The 21220-nt window shown below is 34.8% G+C and overlaps 1 protein-coding gene across 6 annotated transcripts in view; it reads left to right on the top strand.

Moving 5' to 3' along the window:
* The window catches only part of LOC111624666 (queuosine salvage protein-like), a 39196-nt gene that overhangs the window by 6544 nt on the left and 11432 nt on the right, over window positions 1-21220 (top strand). For all 6 annotated transcript variants that reach the window (XM_023367577.1, XM_023367573.1, XM_023367576.1 and 3 more), the window contains exon 2: window positions 15646-15693. In XM_023367577.1, the coding sequence (XP_023223345.1) occupies window positions 15691-15693 (3 nt within the window). In that variant the 5' untranslated portion in view covers window positions 15646-15690. The remainder of the gene's footprint in view (window positions 1-15645; window positions 15694-21220) is intronic.

Genomic DNA, 21220 nt, shown 5'->3' with positions numbered 1-21220 from the left:
TTATCCTGATGTCTGAATTAGTGGGTCATAATAAGTTCGTTATACGTCACAAATTAAGTTAATTATTACGTCAGGAGTTTGTGTGAAAGAGAAAGAATTACGTCAAGTACAGTACAGTACAGTATAGTGGGCCAATTATTTCGTCACGACTTACAACTCAAATTATTACGTCACAAATTAATTATTACGTCATACGTAATATAGAACCAATCGATTATTACACAACAATAACTGATGGTTTGATAGATTATTACGTCACAAGCTGCGATGATTTAAACAATCATTTCGTTGTAATTGCAACAATGCTAACTTATCGTTACATAATAATGCGTTTATCGTGTCAATTTTTTATATTATTACATCTGAAGAATAATTGCAGAAGAAATTTTAAAAATTTATTATTGTTTTTATAGTTAATTCAATGCCAAGTTCGATATTTTCTTTCCATCCTCCGAGCCAATTGATATCATCACAATGGAGCCATTTTAATGGAAGTTTTTGCTCTGAAACTCGCCTAATATTTGAAACAGCTTTATGAAACAAGAAAGTATTATTATTAAAATCATTCTACAATACAAATTTTAAAAATTCAAAGGAAAATAAATATTCTACACTCCTTAGAAGGTTAATATATCATCAAACGATTGTTTTTCTTAAGAATATTTATGTAAATACACTTCCACATGAAAAGTATGAGGTTTATTTTATATTTTCCATTCGTTTATGCATCAGGGTGTGACTGTTTGAAACAAATAACGAAGTATTTTAATCAATATAGCGCGTGAAATTTTAAAAAAATGCCTTTTAATTGTGTATACTTATGAATAAACAATTTCTATCGTTTTCCGGCAGTAAAAATCATCAAAATCGTTGGAATTTCGCTGATTTTATACACAAAAAATAGAATAAAATTCCTTGTAAAATATTTTTGGATGAAATTCTACAATAACATACGCCGCCATTAATGACAATTTTGCAATATTTTAAATAATTAAAGCTCTTATACTCAGTTCGTAAAAGAAAAGACTTCAAAAATTCGTACTAAATTATGAAATTTTAATATCAAAAATTAAATGTTTTAGAAAGAAATGAAGGAATATAATGTTTATTAATCTATAAAATATCGATTTACGATGCTATTTCGCCTCTTAATTCTTTTCAGTTTTCTTCTTCGTGGCGTTTAAACTATGATATTTGTGATCACAATAAGGCTGGGTGGCCCAAAAGTCAGTTAACAGTTGTTTTGTCACGTTCTGTTCGTATTTGCTGGCGTAAATTTTGGAACACCGCACGGTTAACAGATATTGGGCCACCCTACACGTAGAATATCGTGAAATCATCCGTTTATAATTTATAAAATAATTTTGAGGCTTTCTGTATAATTGAAGATTCTCGACTTCGTTTAAATTATTCAGGTTTATTTCGAATATATTGAGATTTTTAAATACTTTTTTTATCGTTCTATTACTGTTAAGAGATTGAGGCGCGTTTTAGATTTATTTAAACGTACGATCAAATCCTCGATATAGCGCTACCCCCGGTAAAGCGCCAACTTGTGTACAGTTCTTCTCCGTCAGTTAGAGAATTATTAGAGAAATCTTACAATACGATTTTCAAGCGAAATCGTTGCCAAATTATGCGACTTTCCAACTGTGAAACTCATCCGTGTGTATACCTCGTTACCACGCACAATTTTCATTGTTTGAAGTAGTCCAGTTTAGCGCCATCCTCGATTTAGTGCTAATTTTAGATAGTACGCGCTAAATGGAAGTTTGAGTGTGCGTAGACTTATACTTTTGAAGATAAGTGATATCCTTTAGAATACAGGAATGATTTGAAAGGGTGTTAGAACGGGATCACCCGGGCTCTATATGAACAAAGTGTCCCCGTCCTTTTCGATATTCGGAGGTGGTCGTGTGTTTCTCACCTTCAACTGTGAGAACCATTTGACTTCTGTTAGAAGTGAGAGTAAAGGCGTAATATAGGGGTGTAGCTCGAATTTTAGTTTTAATGTTTTAACACGTGGCATCATCGACAGGTGTTTAGCATACGTAACGTAGATGCACGTATTATTTTAGTGACACTTGTACAATTGTGTGTGTGTGTGTGCTTATTGCAAAGCCATCATTTAAATAAAAATTGTGGGAAAATATCAACATCAAAATTGTTTTTTCTTTCAAATATTTTATTGTTCTTAACGTTTCTTCCTGAAGTTGAAGTTTATTTTATTTTTTTCTTTTATTGCATCTTGATTTATGACTTTTAATATTTTATTTGGATTTTTTTAATATTTTATTTGGATTTTTTTAGAAGGAAATATGCATAGAAAGGTCAAGATTTATATCTGTATCGGTGTATATCAGCTAAATATTAGGAAAATCTACAAAATTTAACATAATTTTAAATATTAAATTCTGTCTAAAACAAAGCCAGAATTTTATAAATTTCTAATTGTAATTTATGAAAAATTACATCATTTAATTAAAATTAATATTCTTAAATCATTTTTAAAATTATCTTTATGCCAATTCGCTCGTTTCAGCTTAATTCTAACGTGCAACGTCATTATTTAAATTCCGTTTACTCAGCTTTAAATATAAAAATAGTGAATATTGTTAAATAATTATAATTTTGAATAATAAATAATTTAAACATTTTGAAGGAGTCGTCAACAATTTTTCTCCTAGTAAGGATTTTTTCTAATCTTTAGAATAAATTTAATCCTTTTTGCATCAATATAATTAGATTTTAATTCGAGGAATTTCAAAATATATTCATTCCACGTGACTCACAGATCACAGATTTCTATATTCAATATCTCTTTGCTGATTCATCCTGTTTGAAATCTGATAAATCATCATACTTAAAATATCTTTTTACAGCTTTAATTATTCATAATCATCCATCTTATGAAGCAGAAGAAAGGTCGGTGGATGATGTATATTACTGAGTCCAAAAATTCTTAGATTTAGTAACGAAATTAGGGAAAGAATGATTTAATATAATATACGATTCAGAAAGAATCCATCGAGAATCATGCAGAGATTTTATGTATTGCGGTCTGCACACGAATCTCTCTTGCAGTATCGATTTTCTCGAGAACGAGTTGGAATGTGACTGTGCGGATTTAACAATATTCGTCCGAGGAACAGAATTTTCTGCTGTGGCTCTCGTATACGAATAAAGTAAAGCTTGTGATTCAGAGTTTCTAATAGAAAAATTGTTGCAAAACTGGAAAGAAGTAGCTTGAAAATTCTTTTAATCATAAGTTCATTCAAAGATTTGTTTCTTTGGATGAACACGGGACACAAACACGAAGATTTATCAATGTTCAAAGCCCAACTGGCTGGCCACGTGGACTTCTCCTGGTTTTCTTCACGTTATAACACCTAACAGGGCCAGTTTCATGCAAAAAGTCAGTTCCCTCGGATTACAAACAACCAAAGAAGCAAACTAAGATCCAGATAGAAAAAAATATGACGATTGGCTCCTGTCTGGATCCGAACCCACGCTCTGTATTCGGCAATTGGTGGACGTGTGCTTTATGCAGCGAGATTTGTACTTTGTTAATTGTTTATAATATCAATCATATATTTAGTACACGAGCACCTTTGATTTCTCGCAGCTATAAGGCTAAATAATTTATTTATAAATTAAAATTACGAAACTGAGGAAAAACTTTAAGTGTCATTAATTATAATTTATAAATGCATTATTTTGTAAATTTAAAAGGAATTTGCTGATTAAATTATTAATGCTGACGTACATTATCTTGTTTTTTTCCGGTTATATTCTAGATAACGATGATTTTAATACGCTCGGTTAAATGCTAAAAAAAATAGAAATACGTTAAACTAGATTAAAAACTGATAAACAGTTGTATTTAGAACATCTTAATTAATAGTTACGCATATGAATAACAATATTGTACTGCTAATGTTTGTATATTATAACGCATCCCTCAGTATATCATTGTAACGTAGAAGTAACGAAATTACCTCTCGCATAAGATGAAGCTGTGATTTGACTAGCTGTTTAGATGCTTTATCAGAGAGGAGTATGTTTGTCTGTGCGAAAGTCGACTGCATATTTGGCAATTGTTGCTTATCCTACTTAATAATTAACGAATTCTTGCACGATAAACGAAAACAATCGTACAGAAAAGCCTTGAAATTAAATAAATTTAGAGAGGATCGATAATAATTTTGCTCGAATGATCGTTGTATTAGAATTCTGCTACGTTGTGAGATGCAGATTTCCTATAATTGATGAGCCGCTGCGAAAATAGATCGATCTCTTTTTAACTGTCCTGCGCTCTCCTTGGCTTACGATTCATCAGGAGCCAGAAGAAAATTTTCGAGTAAAGCTCTTTCGTTGCTCCTCTCCTTTAATTCTTTGTTTATATTTAAAATATCCAGCAGGAAACTAGTTTTAGTGCGATAGATGTAATGGAAGACCTCCTGTGCCAATGCGAAGTTCATAAACATTTTCTTCAGCTAGTTACTTCTTAATTAATTTCTTCGCCTTAAATCTTTTCTGGGGGATGAAGATCGCAGTAACTTAATAATTTAACAGATGTCTCGTGGTTCGTGCGTATTCTTACTAATTGCAAAGATTATTTTGTGTTAAGATTCAATTAGTGTTGAGGGTGATAATTTAGGGATGTATTTTCTTTATTATGTAATAATTAAAAATATCAAAATACCTGAAAATCGTACATTTTTATGCAAAACAAATTAGTTAAAACATAAAACTCGTTCCCTGAAAGGTCATACGCAATTTCAAAATCCCATCTGGCATTATTCGGCTTAACCATATGAAAAGTAATTACTCAGAAGATAAATCACTTCGAAAAATACCTTAGAGTCGAAGAAATTGCATTTATTTTGCAATTTTCGATGGATTTAATTTGTCTTTCAATTACCGTCGACAGACAGGCAAATCCCTTCTGATACCGCAAAGAACGAGCATCACTTTAAAAGCTTCTTTGGCGCGTTGAACGAGCAAGAAAACGTCATGTATCGGCATCTGTCGCTAACTTCCTGTGAATTTATACGAATATCGCCGAAAAATCCCTACAGAAGTTAGTTACAATTAAGCGTTTACATCCAGCAACACTGATCTGGCGAGTGTTCAGTTTTCTCTGATGTACAGTACAGTACGTTCGAGTGGATTTCGAAAATTGCCAGTCTAAAGAAGGCTTGTAAGGACTAGAGGGATCGGTTTTCCATCTTAAAACCGCTCGAATCCGCGCGTGCACTCCGCCTTTGTATTCAGCATTGACTGAGTACCATCGTCATATGGCAACTCCCTACTTCAGGGTCGTTGACCCGACTGCTGCTATGGCTCGCGTTTCTCTCGTTTCCTGCCAGATATTCCAGGCTAAGCAATTATTATCGCTCACAATTTCACAGGAGCATCGCAAATTCCTTCAAGTTTAATGTAAATCTGGGTTCCTAGTGTTTTAAATAACGCTTTGCCAGCATCCCCGAGAGCCTTCGTATTATTATTGTTTACCTAAGATCCATAGATTGGATCTTCTATTTTTAGGACCGGGTTTTTACGAAAGGATTTCAGTTTTCTATCGGAAATATGCTCGATTTATCGTGCGTTGACACGGATGTTATCTTTAGTCTCGTTAGTCACTCGATTAGAATTTAATTTAAGAAGAGTGCCAAATCTACAAAGGATGGTGGCCTTTAATTGGAACATGTTATCTATCCTTGGACTCGTTCGAAGATGTTAAAGTCATTCCTTCTCCTTATTGATCTTTTTCTCCTGTCATAGTTTGCAAACAAGATAGACGTAAAATGTCCAGGCGGAATAAATCGATATTCCGAGTGGTTCGGAACCTTCTCCAAGAATTCTGATCGCTTTTTCATGTCGATTTTCCTCCTCAGGCGTTTTTAACTCCATTAAGACGAAGAGAAACTTAATTAAATGTGGTGAAAATTTTGAAATTCTGCTTGTAATATACTTTCTGTTTACCGTAATTAATTCTGGCTTAAAATTGCTCATTTTCTCGTATTTTTTCACTATTCCAATGCCCAAACCTGATTATCCGGTCGCATTTAGACTAGTGGCTCAATAATCACAAAAGTTGGGGGATTTTAGTAGATCTCCGGGATCAAGAAACGTTATTTATGCTCTGTATTTGCTACAAATTTTGACTTTTAATAGCTTCCGGGAGCTCTAGTTTGTAAAAATAATCCATCAGAACCAATCGAAAGTACCAAAAATTCAAATTTTGGACTTCTAAATTTACGACATCTGTTTCAGGTTCGCGATTTGACGAACATCAGCTTCGGTTACTGATTGGCTTCTAGCAGATTCGATCTCTTCTTTGTTAGAAAATAGGAAAATAATCTTTAATACATTAAAATTACGTCATTCGAGCTGTTTTAATTACTGTTTGCATGAGGATTGATACGGTGTTTGCTCTTTTAATGATATTTTTACGACCGATTAAATGTTAATTAACTAATTAAACAGCAACGAAGTGCATTGCGATTGCGGTGTCGCATTTCTTAAAAGAGCATCTGGTCGGAGGAAAAATAGAAGCGAACCGCCACCCATCTGGATTCAATCCAAAAGGAAGCATTGACAAGCCAAGATTCACTCTGGCAACAAACTAGTTAAAGTTTGATCCTTTTACAAATATAAACACCAGTTTACATCGTGTTTTGTTCGAAGAACAGAAACTGGCAAGAAGAATCTTGCAATTTAATTCCTTCTCACGAATAATCTGCGAGCGAAAATAAAGTTTGGTGGGTCCTATTTTAACGTTCCCTATGCAAAAATAGGCAAACTAATGTTTAGGATTCACAATGCGCCTTCCCGATGGCAACTAACTTGACCCAGTTAACAAAACTCGTTGAAGTTTCCTCTTTATATCCACACACTTAAAAAAACGCGGGAGAATGTCAATCGACAGCTTGATATCCGACGTCACTGCCAGCTCGCCCTCGAGTAACGTGTGAGGAATTTCCTCACCAAAATAGCAACGCGTCGAGAATGGTGGCATTTATATTCCAGCGACTTTTAAAAACCGGAAACATGGTCGAAAGGATTACGCGATGACGCGAAAATCCAAGTGTTCCTCTTCGTTTCCACTGCGGCCGGGGGTGCAAAAATTATCTGGAAGCATTTTTTTTTTTTTTTATAAAGTAGCCATTCTTCTGAGTGGCTTCGTGCGTTGCTCGACTTTAGCTTCCAGACACGAACCGAAGAGGTACAGTACGTCTCCATGATTGAAGGTCATCGAAACGATCATATCCGGTTGGTGTTTACGATCCGAAATACTAATTTACTCCGCAGTATTTGCCCGATAAATCTCGATTTTTTAAGTGTTTACCACTCCAAAACAATTAACATTTAAATTTTAACAATAGAAGCAAAGTTTCCTGAAGCACAAGCTAATAATGGTGCGAGTTGATCGCTAACATATATTTACACGGGAGCAGACATGAGTTTAGAGCGTTTGATACGCTAATTAGGGGCATTTCACAACCTACTTCGACTTAATAAATCATTAAATTGCGGTTAAGCAACGTCCGCGCGCGTTGAGAGCCTCGAAAAATCTCTCATCGAGCCGCTGGATTTTGTTGGTCGTCCAAGGACGCTACGTATTGAACGTGCTGACGTCAGAACACCGCATTCCGCCAATGCATTGTCTACACACCAGTATTGTTCTCTCCGTTTTGGCTCCACATATTTTTTCACTTTCATTTTATACACTTCTATGATAAGGGGAGGATTCTTACGTAGTGGAATGGTCCATTGTCCTATTTACTGGCACGAAGTAGACTAAATATAATAGATTAGACCACGTTTCGTCTTTCTCCATGCGCTTTTTTAAGTCATAATTAGCTTAGTGTAGCCTTCTACGTGCTATTATTAACGTAAAGCAACTTACTAAACACTTAGATCACTTGTGGGAATTTTATATGGGATAGATTAGCTTGGGTGAAGTTAAAAATCGAACGCTAAACATTATCGAGTAACCTTTCTATCTCCAGAATGGCCATTTTTGTAATTTATTTCCGTATTTGGATAATTAATTTTATTTTTTAATACCCGCGTTCCCGTGTTGCTATAGGTGCTCTTGTTACACAGCTCCTTTCTCCGGCGAGTTACATATTGCGTTGCTAAGGAAATTTGACAAGAGGAAATTTCGTTATCAAAGAAAAATCCGAGGAAGGAATCGAAATTGCGGGTTGTGGCTCGAAATTCAATTTACCGTGTTTTATAGGCGAAAGATTCGGTTTACAACACGTTCAATTCTTTGCAAAATCGGTGGAGTTCGTAAGTGATAAAGCAGAAATGTAAACTTTGGTTAACTGACTTTTGCCACCTCGCGTTTAAAGATTTCAAAAGAACTCATGAAATACAGTATTTGATTGTAAATTTAAAATTTTCGGAAGAGAACATCTAAAAATTGCGAAAAATTCTTACGGATATATTTTTGTGATTTTTTTCCCTTTAATTAGATTTTAATTAATTTATTTATTTGTATTTTTTTATGTTCGTGTGCCCATTTTAAGTAGCTTTAAGGTTATATAACGTGCAATTGGAGTTGTTATTTAGCGATTTTTATTTGAAAAAATTACTCTTTAAAACGAAATATTTGGCAAATTAAATTGTATTTTTGTATAATTTTTAAACAAATTTACTGAAATAAATTAATTGGTTGTTATTTTTATTCAGTTGGTAAGAGAAATTTTTCTAGTTTTATCTAACAAATTGCTTCTATTCTGTAGTCGATCCCCTCCTCTTTACTTTCGTCATTGTCTGCACCCGCGTCTCTACCCAAGTTGTTTAAAAGTACTTCGGATTGGCTCCAGAAAAAGCACAAAACTACTTTTATCAAAAAACACTGAAAAGTTTTCTCATTTAACACTTAATTCTAAGCCAAGTTTTTTTCCCCTTTTTGAATGGCTGTAGATAGGTAGATGCTGTCTCTATTCCTTTTGATTCTCTGATTTTTACGCATTAACTATTAAAAAATTTTATATAAAAGTTAAATAGCGAGCTTGATTAAATATATATCTTTATATTTTAAAATACAAAACCAAATTTTTAACAGAGAGATCGTTCCCATTCTACCGATATTCTCTCCACTGATATTTTTCCATACCGATGTTCTATGCTGATGTTCTTCTATGCTGACATCCTCTAAACCGGTGTTCTGTGCTGACGTTCTTCTATACTAATGTTTTCTCTACTGATATCATCTCTCTCTATTGGTGTTTTTTATGCTGACGGTTTTCTTTCTTCTAATATTCGTTTCTAAAATAAGATTCGAATCCACGACTCAACAGATAGAAAGAAAGGTTTTCAAGTAGAATCGATTGGATAAATGAGTTAAAATATCAAAATTGATTTTTTTTTGCTATACTCATGTCAACTAAATTGATAATGCAGGTTAGATTGCTGGTGCTCTTTGTGAGTAAGATTACAATTTAACTGCATCGTCATTTCCTATTTAAACGTATTTAAACATTAACGATGTTTTTTGGACTCTTGCAAGCGTAGAAACGTTAAAGGAAGAAAAAAAAGTTGTCGTTATATAATTTATAACCAAGATAATGTATTATTTATCTTGTTGAAGATTTTAATACGAACGTATTGATTCTTTTCTTTGAACACGAAGCTGTTAAATGAGAAATTTTTAAAGAAATGTTCTATATTATAACCTATCAGATATCTCATTTATTCTAATAGTTATATAAAAGTGGTTTTAATATATTTTTATAAGTTTTTATATATTAAAGTGGTTTTAATATATATTTTTAAGTGACAACTTATACAAAAAATTTAATAATGGAGTGTGGTTTATGCACTACGCACCATTTATTCTTTAATATTATGGTTTATACAACCGTGGAGATTCCTTCGCCTCCCTCAGAACAGGTTCTGAGGGAGGCGAAGGAATCTCTGCAGCGCGAGAGGCAGTGGTGGATTTCTCACTAGGCCCACGAAAGGCGTAAGAGTTTGGGGCCCTTACATATTGTGGGCCTAGTGGCGCCGTATTTCTAAATGCTTAACCGTGTAAATGTGTTCTCCTAATGGATACACACACCAATAATATTTTTTTAAATACTGGAGTGAAATAGACGATATCAAGAAAACATTCTGGTGACGTTTTCAGTTTGTGTTAAGAACACGACTCCGATCAGGAGGAGGAAACGAGCGAAGAAGAGTTGATTGTTTTCTCACGTACTCGTCCTCAATGAGTTTTGGCAGGAGACGCGCCTCCTGCATCTGTTGCCCGCACTTCAATACTCCCCACTCTCCTCTCGTTCTTACTCGAGAGACATAATGAATGAGACTAACGCAGCTTGAACGTGTCCAGATGATCTCGAGATTATAAAAAAAGACCTTCCGAATTTTTAAAATTCCCTCTGTCAATTCATCTGTAAACGATTTAGTTTGGAACTCTTCCAGTTTAACAAATTCCATTTACAATTTAAGAAAAAAAAAACACTCCTTGGAAGTAACCTATCGAACCACCACCTCTTCGGTTTAATCTAATTTTAAGAATTCTCGTCTCTACTGCGAATATTTACGTTGTCTTACTCTATTGTTAACTTGTTTTCTCTTAAAAGAGCTGATAACGAAACTGTACCCATTTATACATTATACGAGTAGTCCAAAAGTCAGTTTACCACGCTTTAAGTATACTTAAAAATCGCGAATCGTCAGTGGAAACAGGAGAAAACAATACGATGGCGTATCCGTTTAGTCTCGACTGCGGTTAACTGAGTTTTTGGCCACCCTGCGTATAAAATTCTCTAGGATAGTTTATAGTATATTAAATAGTACCGCAAAGCGTAAAGAGAGGAAGATGACGTTAAATATTATATAAAAAATATACGAAATTATACAATTTCTATCGATAAGGGCCATAATTATTTGACGTGTTTCGGCTCTTCTCAATGGACACATTTAGGATTATTTTTATTGAAATCCTGTTTTATTAGACACTTTTGAGTAGTGTATAGTTATTAAGTTATACTTGATCTATCCGGGTAGAGGACACTCTCGAATGCTACTTAAATTGGAACCTAGTGGAAAACATCCAATGAAGTAGTGGTTTCGAGCCTGATCAACGGGTTAGCACGTATAGTTCACTGGATTTTCTTTCGCGTGTCTGACAGCTAAATAGGATCCTGTTCCCATAGGAAATGCTTCTAGGAGGCATCTGCCCTTGGCAGGTTGCCCGTGTGTTGCGTCGCCGCATCCCATTACCCAAATTGCTCAAGTATCATCCCGATAATTTCCTTGTCTCTTCGTTAAACACTGAAAAATAGGGAATTTATAATAAATTCATCAAATTTAGTCTTTAATGTTGTCTGTCAGAGCCCGGAGTTATTCCCTAATCCACTTTATATCGATTTTTTTGCCGTTTGAAGCCAAGATGTTGGTTTCTTGGAGATCCAGATGATCCAGTGATGCTTCGTCTTCTTTATAATTTCACTAGTTCTATCGATTTTCGGGCGATTCAAAATCCTTTCGGCTGTGTCCGGAGAGGTTTAGAGAGGAAGAGATTTCGTGTGAATTCAGAATAAAAATGAATAATTTCATGAACTTTTATATTATAAATCTCTGAATCAGTTTTATCTGCTTGATCGAAGGGCGAGAATGTAGCTATGTAAAGTGAGCCTTCACCTTAACTTAATATCCTACGGAGATTAAGTTAATGTGGAGGCTGGACTACCATCAGTTCATCCTCGTTGTACTGGTAGAAGTTTTCGTATACTTCGGTTTATCGCTTCGTTTATTCAGATAAGGCTTCTTAACCATCTTCTGATAAAGGAGATCGAAGCTCCCATGTTTCCCTCGTGTTGTGATTGTTATTCATAGACAAATTAAAGCTTCAAACTGGCGAGTGTGCCACTCTTCCTGCTGTTCTTTCGCATCCACAAGTCAAAAGTCATAAATTAGAGCCAAAATAAAAAATTTAGAATTCCCTCTCTTTCTCTCTCTTTTCCTCTCTATGGCTAATTTAAATTTTCTAATAAAGAAGACAAACTTTGAGAAGATGCTTAAGTCCGATGGCAATGCACTTTAATGATGTTTAGGGGACCCCATTCCAAAACCCGAAAACAATAGTATGGCGGAGCCACCCCGCATCGTCGTCTTCATCTACTTCCATCCACCATACCGGCAATCTCGAAAAAATCTTAATTTTAATTACCGTAAAACTTTTTATTTTTCTGTATGATTTCATTAAATTTTGGACTTTTTAAAGAGCTAAACGTTAATTTTCTTCGATTTTTGAGCTAAAATTTATATTTTAATCCTCACTTACTTGGCTCTTAACGCCCTCGAACACTTAAAAATAGATTTCTAGCGTCTAAAATTGATTTAGGATCGTGTGTTGTGGTGTTAGCAATAACATTTTTAAGGTTTACTCTCTTAAACTTTTGTGTTTAATAACTTGTTCGCTGCATTATTTTCTCCCCCGAAATTGTCTCGCTGGAATAAACATTAATTATATTAAATTTTTTCCTAAATTGTTCGAATTTCTGCCAAAGAAAGGACCCTTAAATAAAGAATCCTATGAAAATTATGCGATGGGTTATATCTAATCACACAGAAATGGCAAGAAACTGTAATTTCTGACAATCTATATTTACTGATTGAGATACAAAGATGATTATACAAAACACACGCGGAATGATGCACTCGTGATACACGTGCATACGTATCACACTATACACACGTTTGCCGCGAGTAGGCCCGTGTCCTCTATACACAGGGTTTTTGCTGTGTATAGAGACTTGACTTCTGTAGTGCTCATATTGGAAATTTTCCAGACAATTTATATACTTGACACATGTTCAATAGTGTAGAAATGTATAAACAGAACGTGCACGTAAACAATACGCCGAAGCGATGACGTAAAATCGACTCCTGAACATCACCATAAACAATGATGGAAGCTGATCTAAAGTGTAAACAGTCGAAAGGGATCAATTTAAGGAATTTTATTTATATTGTAACCGTAGAGGGGAAGGAAGAGGACTTTGTTTGGCTGGACAATACAAAAGTCTAGACACACTCGAGTAGATGCGGATTGTCACGTGATTTAAGGATGATTAATTACAGAATTATCATCAGTTTCTTTTAAAGTAAACGAGAAACGTGCACCCATAAAAAAAGTGACGTATAATAAATTATTCATACTCTGAAGACCCCCTTCGAACTGTTTTGTAGGCTGTTTACTGCATAAAATAATCATTGAAACCTTACCGTATGACCTAGAAGTTTCGTGTTTTCGCGACCTGTTTCATTATAATGATCATCCAGAGTGGCTCAAAAGTCGGGTAACCGCGCTTTTTTGCAAGAAGCCTAAGAAAGTAATTTGTAATTTGGTGTCGAAGGAGGATCTAAAATAGAGGAAGAAATTGATTTTTCACGACGGTTAATTGACTTTTGGGCCAACCGGAGCCCTATATACACTGGTTGCCCTGCTCTTCCTCCTCCACGTTTCTACAGAAAAGGACACTCCCGAACATTATTTTGCTACTGTAACGAACAATTTATTCATCACGAAATATTGCATGAGTGCATACTTAATCTAAAAGTACAGTGTTGTTTGTACAATGTGTTACTATATTTTGACATTGATTTTTCCGTAATATGTCGCTAGATTTCTACGAAAATATTCGTTTGGATAATTCTAAACACCATTTTTAGGAAGTTTAATCGGATCTCGGCATCCGATCGTTTGTCTGATCTGCTCGAACTCATTCGGTTTAGAGTCTTAAAAAGATTTCTACAGTAAATTCGTTTTATTTAAGAGATAACACAATGATTTCTAAGTTGGATGCGCATTATATTCTAATTTATTGGAGTAGATTTCGTTTGTTGTAGTAAATAACTTCCTTATTGTGCACTCGTTTAGTTTATTATATTATTATTATTATTGTTGTGAGGTCATTTAGCAATTCCCCTAACAAGAACTAGACTATATGCAAAATGTGCAAATTATGACGTCATTTTACCTTCCTCGTTACATAAACAATATAAAAATGACGTCATACTGACGTACTCGCACACCACTGTGACAAAACACATGTATCTTTAGTATCAACAATAGTGTCGTGTGTACAATATAAATTGAACAGTTGAAAATTATACCGCATACAGCGATAGAGTTGCGTATAACACTTGGTATTCAGTGTTTAATTGTAATATTCGAGCGAGTTCTATTTTCTAAATACGAAAAAATGTATTAATAAGACGTCTAATTCAATAGAACACAACGAAAAACAACATTATTCTTTCCGTTATTGTGTTTTCCTCGCTGGACGTTTCATAAATAATTTCGAGTGCATCGGAAATTTAAATTTCGATACGAATCAATTATTTATAGAACATCACGTAAGCCGTTTGCGACAGATTCTATCAGAATCTCTTCATTCCCGTATCACAAACTGACGTTTTTCATTGTCAGACGCACAAATATGCAAATTACTCTCAATTCCTTCTTTAAAACATTGTTTTTCATTAAAAAAAACTGTGCAGGTTCGGTTTTATTTCCGAGTTACTAACCGAATTCGACTGATGAAAACGTCAGTCTTATCGAATTTTTGTCGTTACAGTTTCAAAATGGCGCCCAACTTACGAAATATAGCAGAAATTTCAATCTCTATATTTAAATAATTCGTTAGGGACGACTGTAAAGACTTCGTTACTAGAAAAAAACAGGAATATTAGTGAATATTTCTTACGAATATTGGCTAGATCCATCCAAGGATTGGATTGGACTGATGCTTATAAGGCAGCGCAACACGTGGGCGATCTGCCAAGGATTTGCCTCCGTCTCCGGAGGATTTCACGTGCCTAAACCTAAATAGTGGTTCCCGGGAGCCCTGTTTAGGGGTAGGCACGCGAAGAAAACCCGGAAAAGGCGTGGTCAGCTCGTTGATGAGGCGCGAACCCACTACCAAGTGTTCAAAAATTTAATCCATCGGGTGTATCCATCCGGGAATGGATAGACGTAATCGTCTTTACAATGAATTTCGAATGGATTCAACGGCGTCAAATGAATTATTTTGAATATTAATTAAATATTCATAAATAAGAAAGAATATTTTTTTGAGAGAATATCGAGCTTTGTAAGCATTCGTGCTTCGAAAGTGGTATGTCGAGTGATCCTCCAAGAAGGTGTTCTTGTCGTTGGAATCGATATCGTCGACTGGCAGGATGTTAAATCGTCACGTGATACGGTGGCTATAAATTATAAGAGGGAAAATTCTGTTATTTTTAGTAGCAAACTCGATGCCAGATTGTCAATAAGTTAATCTTAAAAGTAACCGTCATCTTTACGTGTTATGTAACTATCACTTATTGCTCTTTCATATGCCTGTTAATTAAGCGTAAAAGCTCCGATATTGCGCTAAACTGTTGAGTTTCTGTAACCAAAAGTTAAGTATATGTATTATTAAATCCACGCACACACTACACTACACACTAACACACACGCGCTAGTCCGTGAAATACAGGTTTTTAGCAACTAAAAGCTGGATTATTTCTTTAAATTGAAATTAAAAATTTTATTTTTTAATATACGGAATATTTTGCTTTTAATCTCTAAATAGGAAACTTAAAATCTGTTCTTTTTTGTATTTTCAGATAATTTGATTCAATTAGTTGCCGCCTTTTAGTAATTTTCTGTATATGGTAAGTACTGTACGTAATTTATTTTTTCATACTTTGATTTATCGATTTTAGTCAACAAAATGTTATTTTAGTCGATAGAACATCCTCAAATTTCCCCATAAATGTTCTTTGAAGCAAATTTCGATGATCAGACACACGGTCGGATTATGAAAATGCTGATTATTTTCAATACATTTCTCTATTTTTAAAGACTAAGTCGTCAGATTTTGTTTAATAATAAGTAAATTTCAATGGTGTGTAGATCAAACCTCGATGTAGCGCTACCCCATACAGCGCCAGCAAGTATGGTGAGCGGATCTTACTCGTAAATATTGAACAGAGAAAGAATCTTTTAAACTCTCACACTCAAACCTGTATACAGTCGACTCCCCTATAACACTGTTGATAATTCCGTTTTATATGAATTCCATGTTGTACGAGTCACTTAGATTTTACAAATACATGTGCCGGGCTGTGAACGGCTCACGTATTTGTAAAATCTAAGTGACTCGTACAACATGGAATTCATATAAAACGGAATTATCAACAGTGTTATAGGGGGTAGACTGTATATACATCGTTACTGCATATAATTCGTATTGTTTGATATACTTCGGTTTAGCGCCACTTTCGATTTATAGGCGAACAAATGGTTAAGTGAAGCTTTGACTGAAGTTTAAAATATAAACCCAAAAATTCTTTTCTATTATTTAAAAAGTATTATTTTTTCAAACTGAATTATTTAGCGTCATATACAGCAGTGGTCACCAAAGTGGGGCCAATTAAATTTGTCATTTAATTTAAATGTATGTATATTGTTTAAAATAAATAAATAATTTGATTTTGACTACACACACACACACATATTATATTATATTATAAGGAGTATAACTTATAATTTTTTCGTCTTAGAGGTACAGTACGCGATCAAAAAAGTTTGGAGATCACCGATATACAGTACGAACAAATTTCGGGAATTTAAATTACCCCTAATCAACGCTGTCTATAACAATATTTAGCAGTTAAAATGCAACCAAGTCTGGTTTGTTGACATTTCGGGACATGAGGAAGACATTCCTGTATGAAATTAGTACCAAAACTCCGCACATCTATTTAAGTGTTAGACATGAAGAAACACAAACTCCACACGGCAAGCCCATTGGACAGGCGCGAACCCGCGACCAACTAGTGTTCGGTGGTGTTATCCACGCGGGCACTGGCGGGACCCGCGAACGGTAATTGATCCTTCTCACGTGGCTGCCGAATTTGCAACGTGTCCTCGATGAACCACGCTTTTTAAGTGTTCCGTAATCAAAAACTATACCGATTCAAAGTACCGTAACGGAGTGTATTTGTACTAAATTTTTACAGAAATGTTTTCCGCAAGTCTCACCATTCTAGATTTGGTTGCATTTGAACTGTTAAATATCTCTGTAGACAGCGTTAAATAGGGGTATCTTAATTACAATTACCTGATGTATTAATAAACTGGCAACTTTCTGAAATCGTCAGTCAGATGAAGTAAAGAGGAAGCGTGATTACACTTGATTAGTTTATGCAGCAGTGGAAAGTAACACACACAACGCTTTTTATGCAAATTAGAAGCTTTGGTTGCATCCTAGCCGAACTTTGATTGGTTTAAAATCGTATTCCCAGTATGGTTCTATAGGAAAACACCGGGTTTATTATCCCACGATCGAAACACCTTCGAGAATCCAACATTTCGATAGGTTCTAGGAGTTTCTGTAGCACATTTATTGTGACTGTTTTTTTTTATTGCCATTTTTCTGTATTTAATTTCCTTTACTTATCTAGAAGTTACCTTTGTTGTAGAATTTCATAAGATTAGATTCACCGACCACCGATTTAGCCATCCTCCTCCCCTACGAGTTTCAATTAGTTTTGCCGAATGCCACAAGCCTTTAGCCGAAATTGATTTACAGATTCAATTATGAATCTGGAATTAGTAACTAGATTTCTCAATTGATGGGTATAAGCCGCGGCCATCTCGAACCTCTTGAGCTGTGCCACTCGACTTTTATCGTTTGCTCGTTGCACCATGTCTACGCTTTATTTAAATCTTCGATTTTTCTTCCTTAACGTCACGTGTCCGTACATAAATGGAAACTGGTGCAAATCTCACCAGAGATCCACGCATTAGTGTAAAGGAACAGAAGCGCGTAAACGGGTTAAATTATTTCATGACAACTCAGATATTAGTAAATAAATACCGTATATTTATTGTTTCTCCTAGTAAAATATTTGTCCTTGAGTCAAACGCCTACAGTATACTCAAGGTTAAACGATTGATGTAACTACTGGTACTTTGTCTTCTCTACCTCTACCATCTGTCGTCTTCGAAGACGATAATAATTTGTATGTATCGTTCTGATAAGTTAATGGACATAGACACGAAATTATAAAGGAAAATATTAGTCTGTGTCATCCATAAACAAGAAAATGTAAAAAATTGACATTTTTAATTACCGTTATTTATTTGTTCCTGTTAAGTTTTTGGAGCGTAGTGAAAAATATGGAGGAGATCGTTCTTCCGTCGGCAGTCACTGCCGACGGAAGAACGTTCACAGAATCGATTTTCTTTCTTTTTTTCATTGACTTCTTCAATAACAAGTTTCGAATGTTCTTGCGAAAGTCGAATTGATCGGATTATAACCCGCGGGATAGAATCTTTTCGAATCTTTGACGCGTTTTTAGGCTCGGAATTTCGATAAAGGGGCATTTCAGTGTTTTTGGATGGATTTATTTCTCGAAATAGATTTTGTTCAATTTCGTGATTGATGACTGCAAATATGATTTTCGAAAAATCAGTGTATTAGCCAACAGAATATCGATTCTTTCTTCTCCTGCTATACTTATTCTTTTGAATTATTCTTTTATGCAATGTATTCTTGAACATCCCTAGATTCTTCGAAGTCAAAAATCAATGTACTGCATTGCATATTTTCAGTGTCGCTACTCTGCAATTCGCTATACAATCCGGTCGACCCTGACATCGTTTGGGCCGTCCATAAATCACGTAAGGTATTTTGAGGTGGGTGGGGGTCAAGGATTTCTTACGATTTCTTACTCAGGGGTAGGGGGTAATAGAGATCGTCTTATGTAATATTCTTATTTTTATTTTTTGATCTCGTTGAGTGGTGGCGTTTTGAATTTGGCTTCAATTTGGCGGTTTCTATTAAGAACGCTCGTGTGACGTGATAGAGTAATATTTTATCGCTAGCAGATTCACGCTCTATACATTTTTTGTCACGGGAGAAAGGCCATGTGGTGGTTTCTCTCTCTTGTTTTTTTATTAGAATAAGTGCACCACTCCTATGGGTGTATAACACTAAGAACACATAAACCAAAATACATGATACAAAGTAAACATAAAATTTGTATTCGGCTTTTAGTGAAAACTAAAATGTAAAACTAGAAATTATAAATTATAAATAGTCTTTTCTTCCATATTTTTGAACATAATTGTAAAAAGCATGAAACAGTGGCTTCTGAACAAGCTTATCGAGTGGACATGGCCACCTGAAACCAAGCGTAAAATTTCTAATTTCAGAATAAGTCTATCTTGATCGTAAATTTGACAATGATAGATCATATGGTCGACGGTGTCTAGGTTTTCTGTAGAGCAAAAGCAAGAAGCAGCTTCTGCCCGGTTATACATCACTAGGTAGCTTCTAAAATTACCATGTTCAGTAAGTAGTTGAGCAGTAGCAAACGTTAGATCTCTAAGTAGTGTAGAGAACCTACATTCAACACTAATAGTCTTGTTATTCTACCAGTTTTACTGCTCAACTACTTTTACTGATTCCACTTTTGCATAGCATTGTCATGAATATAATTTTTAAGGCTGCTACGTGAGAGAGGGATGCGAATGTAGTCCAAATCAGTGTCCTTTGCAGCTGACTTAGCCTCAAAGTCGTCTTTTTCATTTCCTAGTATGCCAATATGGCCAGGAACAAATATAAAAGTTATCTTATTTACAAGATTTTTAATATGGTGCTGGATATATGCGATTTTATTGGTATTGAATTGGGATTCAATAGAGCTTTTAGGATAGACTGAGAATCGCTGTAATTGTTGATAGACAGAGTTTTGTTTGGTAGTGAAGTGGCCCACTGAACAGCTTGATAGTCAGCATCTTCTTCAGCTTGATAGATGGAGGTATGTGGGAGGTATCAGTACCTTCTAACATATTTTTGGCAAAATATGTCAGTTTGGAGGACGATACAGATACTTGAGCCGACAAGAAGGGAGCTTTTGGACCCATCTGTGTAGATATTAATGTCTGCGTAGTTATCCATGGAGGAAGCAGATGACACCGAATAACCTTGTTTACAGGATGATGATCAGAGATAGTAGGGTAATTGCAATATGGTAGCATATGAACAGCCGTAGATGGGAGTAGAGACCATTGTTGAGCCTTGACATCTGAAGTTCTGATGTAGTAGTTTAGAACCTTTTCTACAATACATAGTGGCAAAGGAAGGAGCTCTGCCAGTATCAGAGAGGCATTAGTAAAAACAGTTCTGCAGCACTTCGAAATTCTGATGGCAAATTGGCTTTGAAGAGAGAGTAATTTACTTGTTAGTGAATTTTTACTAGTTACATGACCACAGCCAGAGGCCGTGTAAAGTAGCATTGGTCGTATTGCCCCATTATATAGAGTTTTATAAGCTTTATTATTTAGTCCCCAGGTGCGCCTAGCACATTTTAGCAGCATGTAGTTTATTTTCTTGGCCTTAGCCAAGATGTAATCAATATGGCAACGGAATGTGGTTTCTCTCTATTCTGTCTTGTTTTATTTTGTATGACATTTCTGTTTACATGTGCACTAGCTAGTCGATCTGGCAAAGTTTTTTGCGTCTTTTGTAAAAATTAAAATTAATATAAAAATATATAGGCCTATAATGACGTTGATTAATGATAATAATAATATTGTTAATAATTAAAAAATAAAGTTCTTAAAATAAATTGTTTATTCGAATTCAGTAAATTTTTATATTTTTAAATTTGTTCACATAAAGTATTTTATAAACAATAGTACATATTAATTAGTTAATTAATAATTATATATTTTGGACCTAAGGTTTTTAGGGTTTCATAAAAAAATTTTTTTAATTAAAATTTTTCTATAAAATCATGCCAAAATATTACGTAAGATAGGGAAGGGGAGGAGGGATCAAAGAAAATATTACGGTTTCTTACAGAGGGGTGGGTGGGTGTCTAGAATGGCCGAAATCGCCCTTACGTAATTTATGGACGGCCCCTTTCCAATTGTAGCAGTACGAAATATTGGCATCGAGTTAACTGTGGTTGGGGTTCTGCTAAACCATATTCTGAAGTAAAAACTTAGTTTTAAACAATTTCTTTAAAAATATGAGATAAGCAGTTAGCTTCTAAGAACCTGAACGTGGTTAGAGTTCTATCAATGGGTTTTCCCTTTTCTGATCCCGAATAAACAGAAAATATACACAAAAATGGATGGTAAAGCTACCGAGTCGCAGAATCTTCTAAATGGAACAAAGAAATG

Source organism: Centruroides sculpturatus, unplaced genomic scaffold (genome assembly GCF_000671375.1).
Source record: "Centruroides sculpturatus isolate CEXI.00-Female unplaced genomic scaffold, Cexi_2.0 scaffold263, whole genome shotgun sequence".
In the NCBI taxonomy this organism is placed as follows: Eukaryota; Metazoa; Arthropoda; class Arachnida; order Scorpiones; family Buthidae; genus Centruroides; species Centruroides sculpturatus.
Note: the sequence above shows the minus strand (reverse complement) of the source record. Positions and strands in the feature narration are given on the sequence as shown.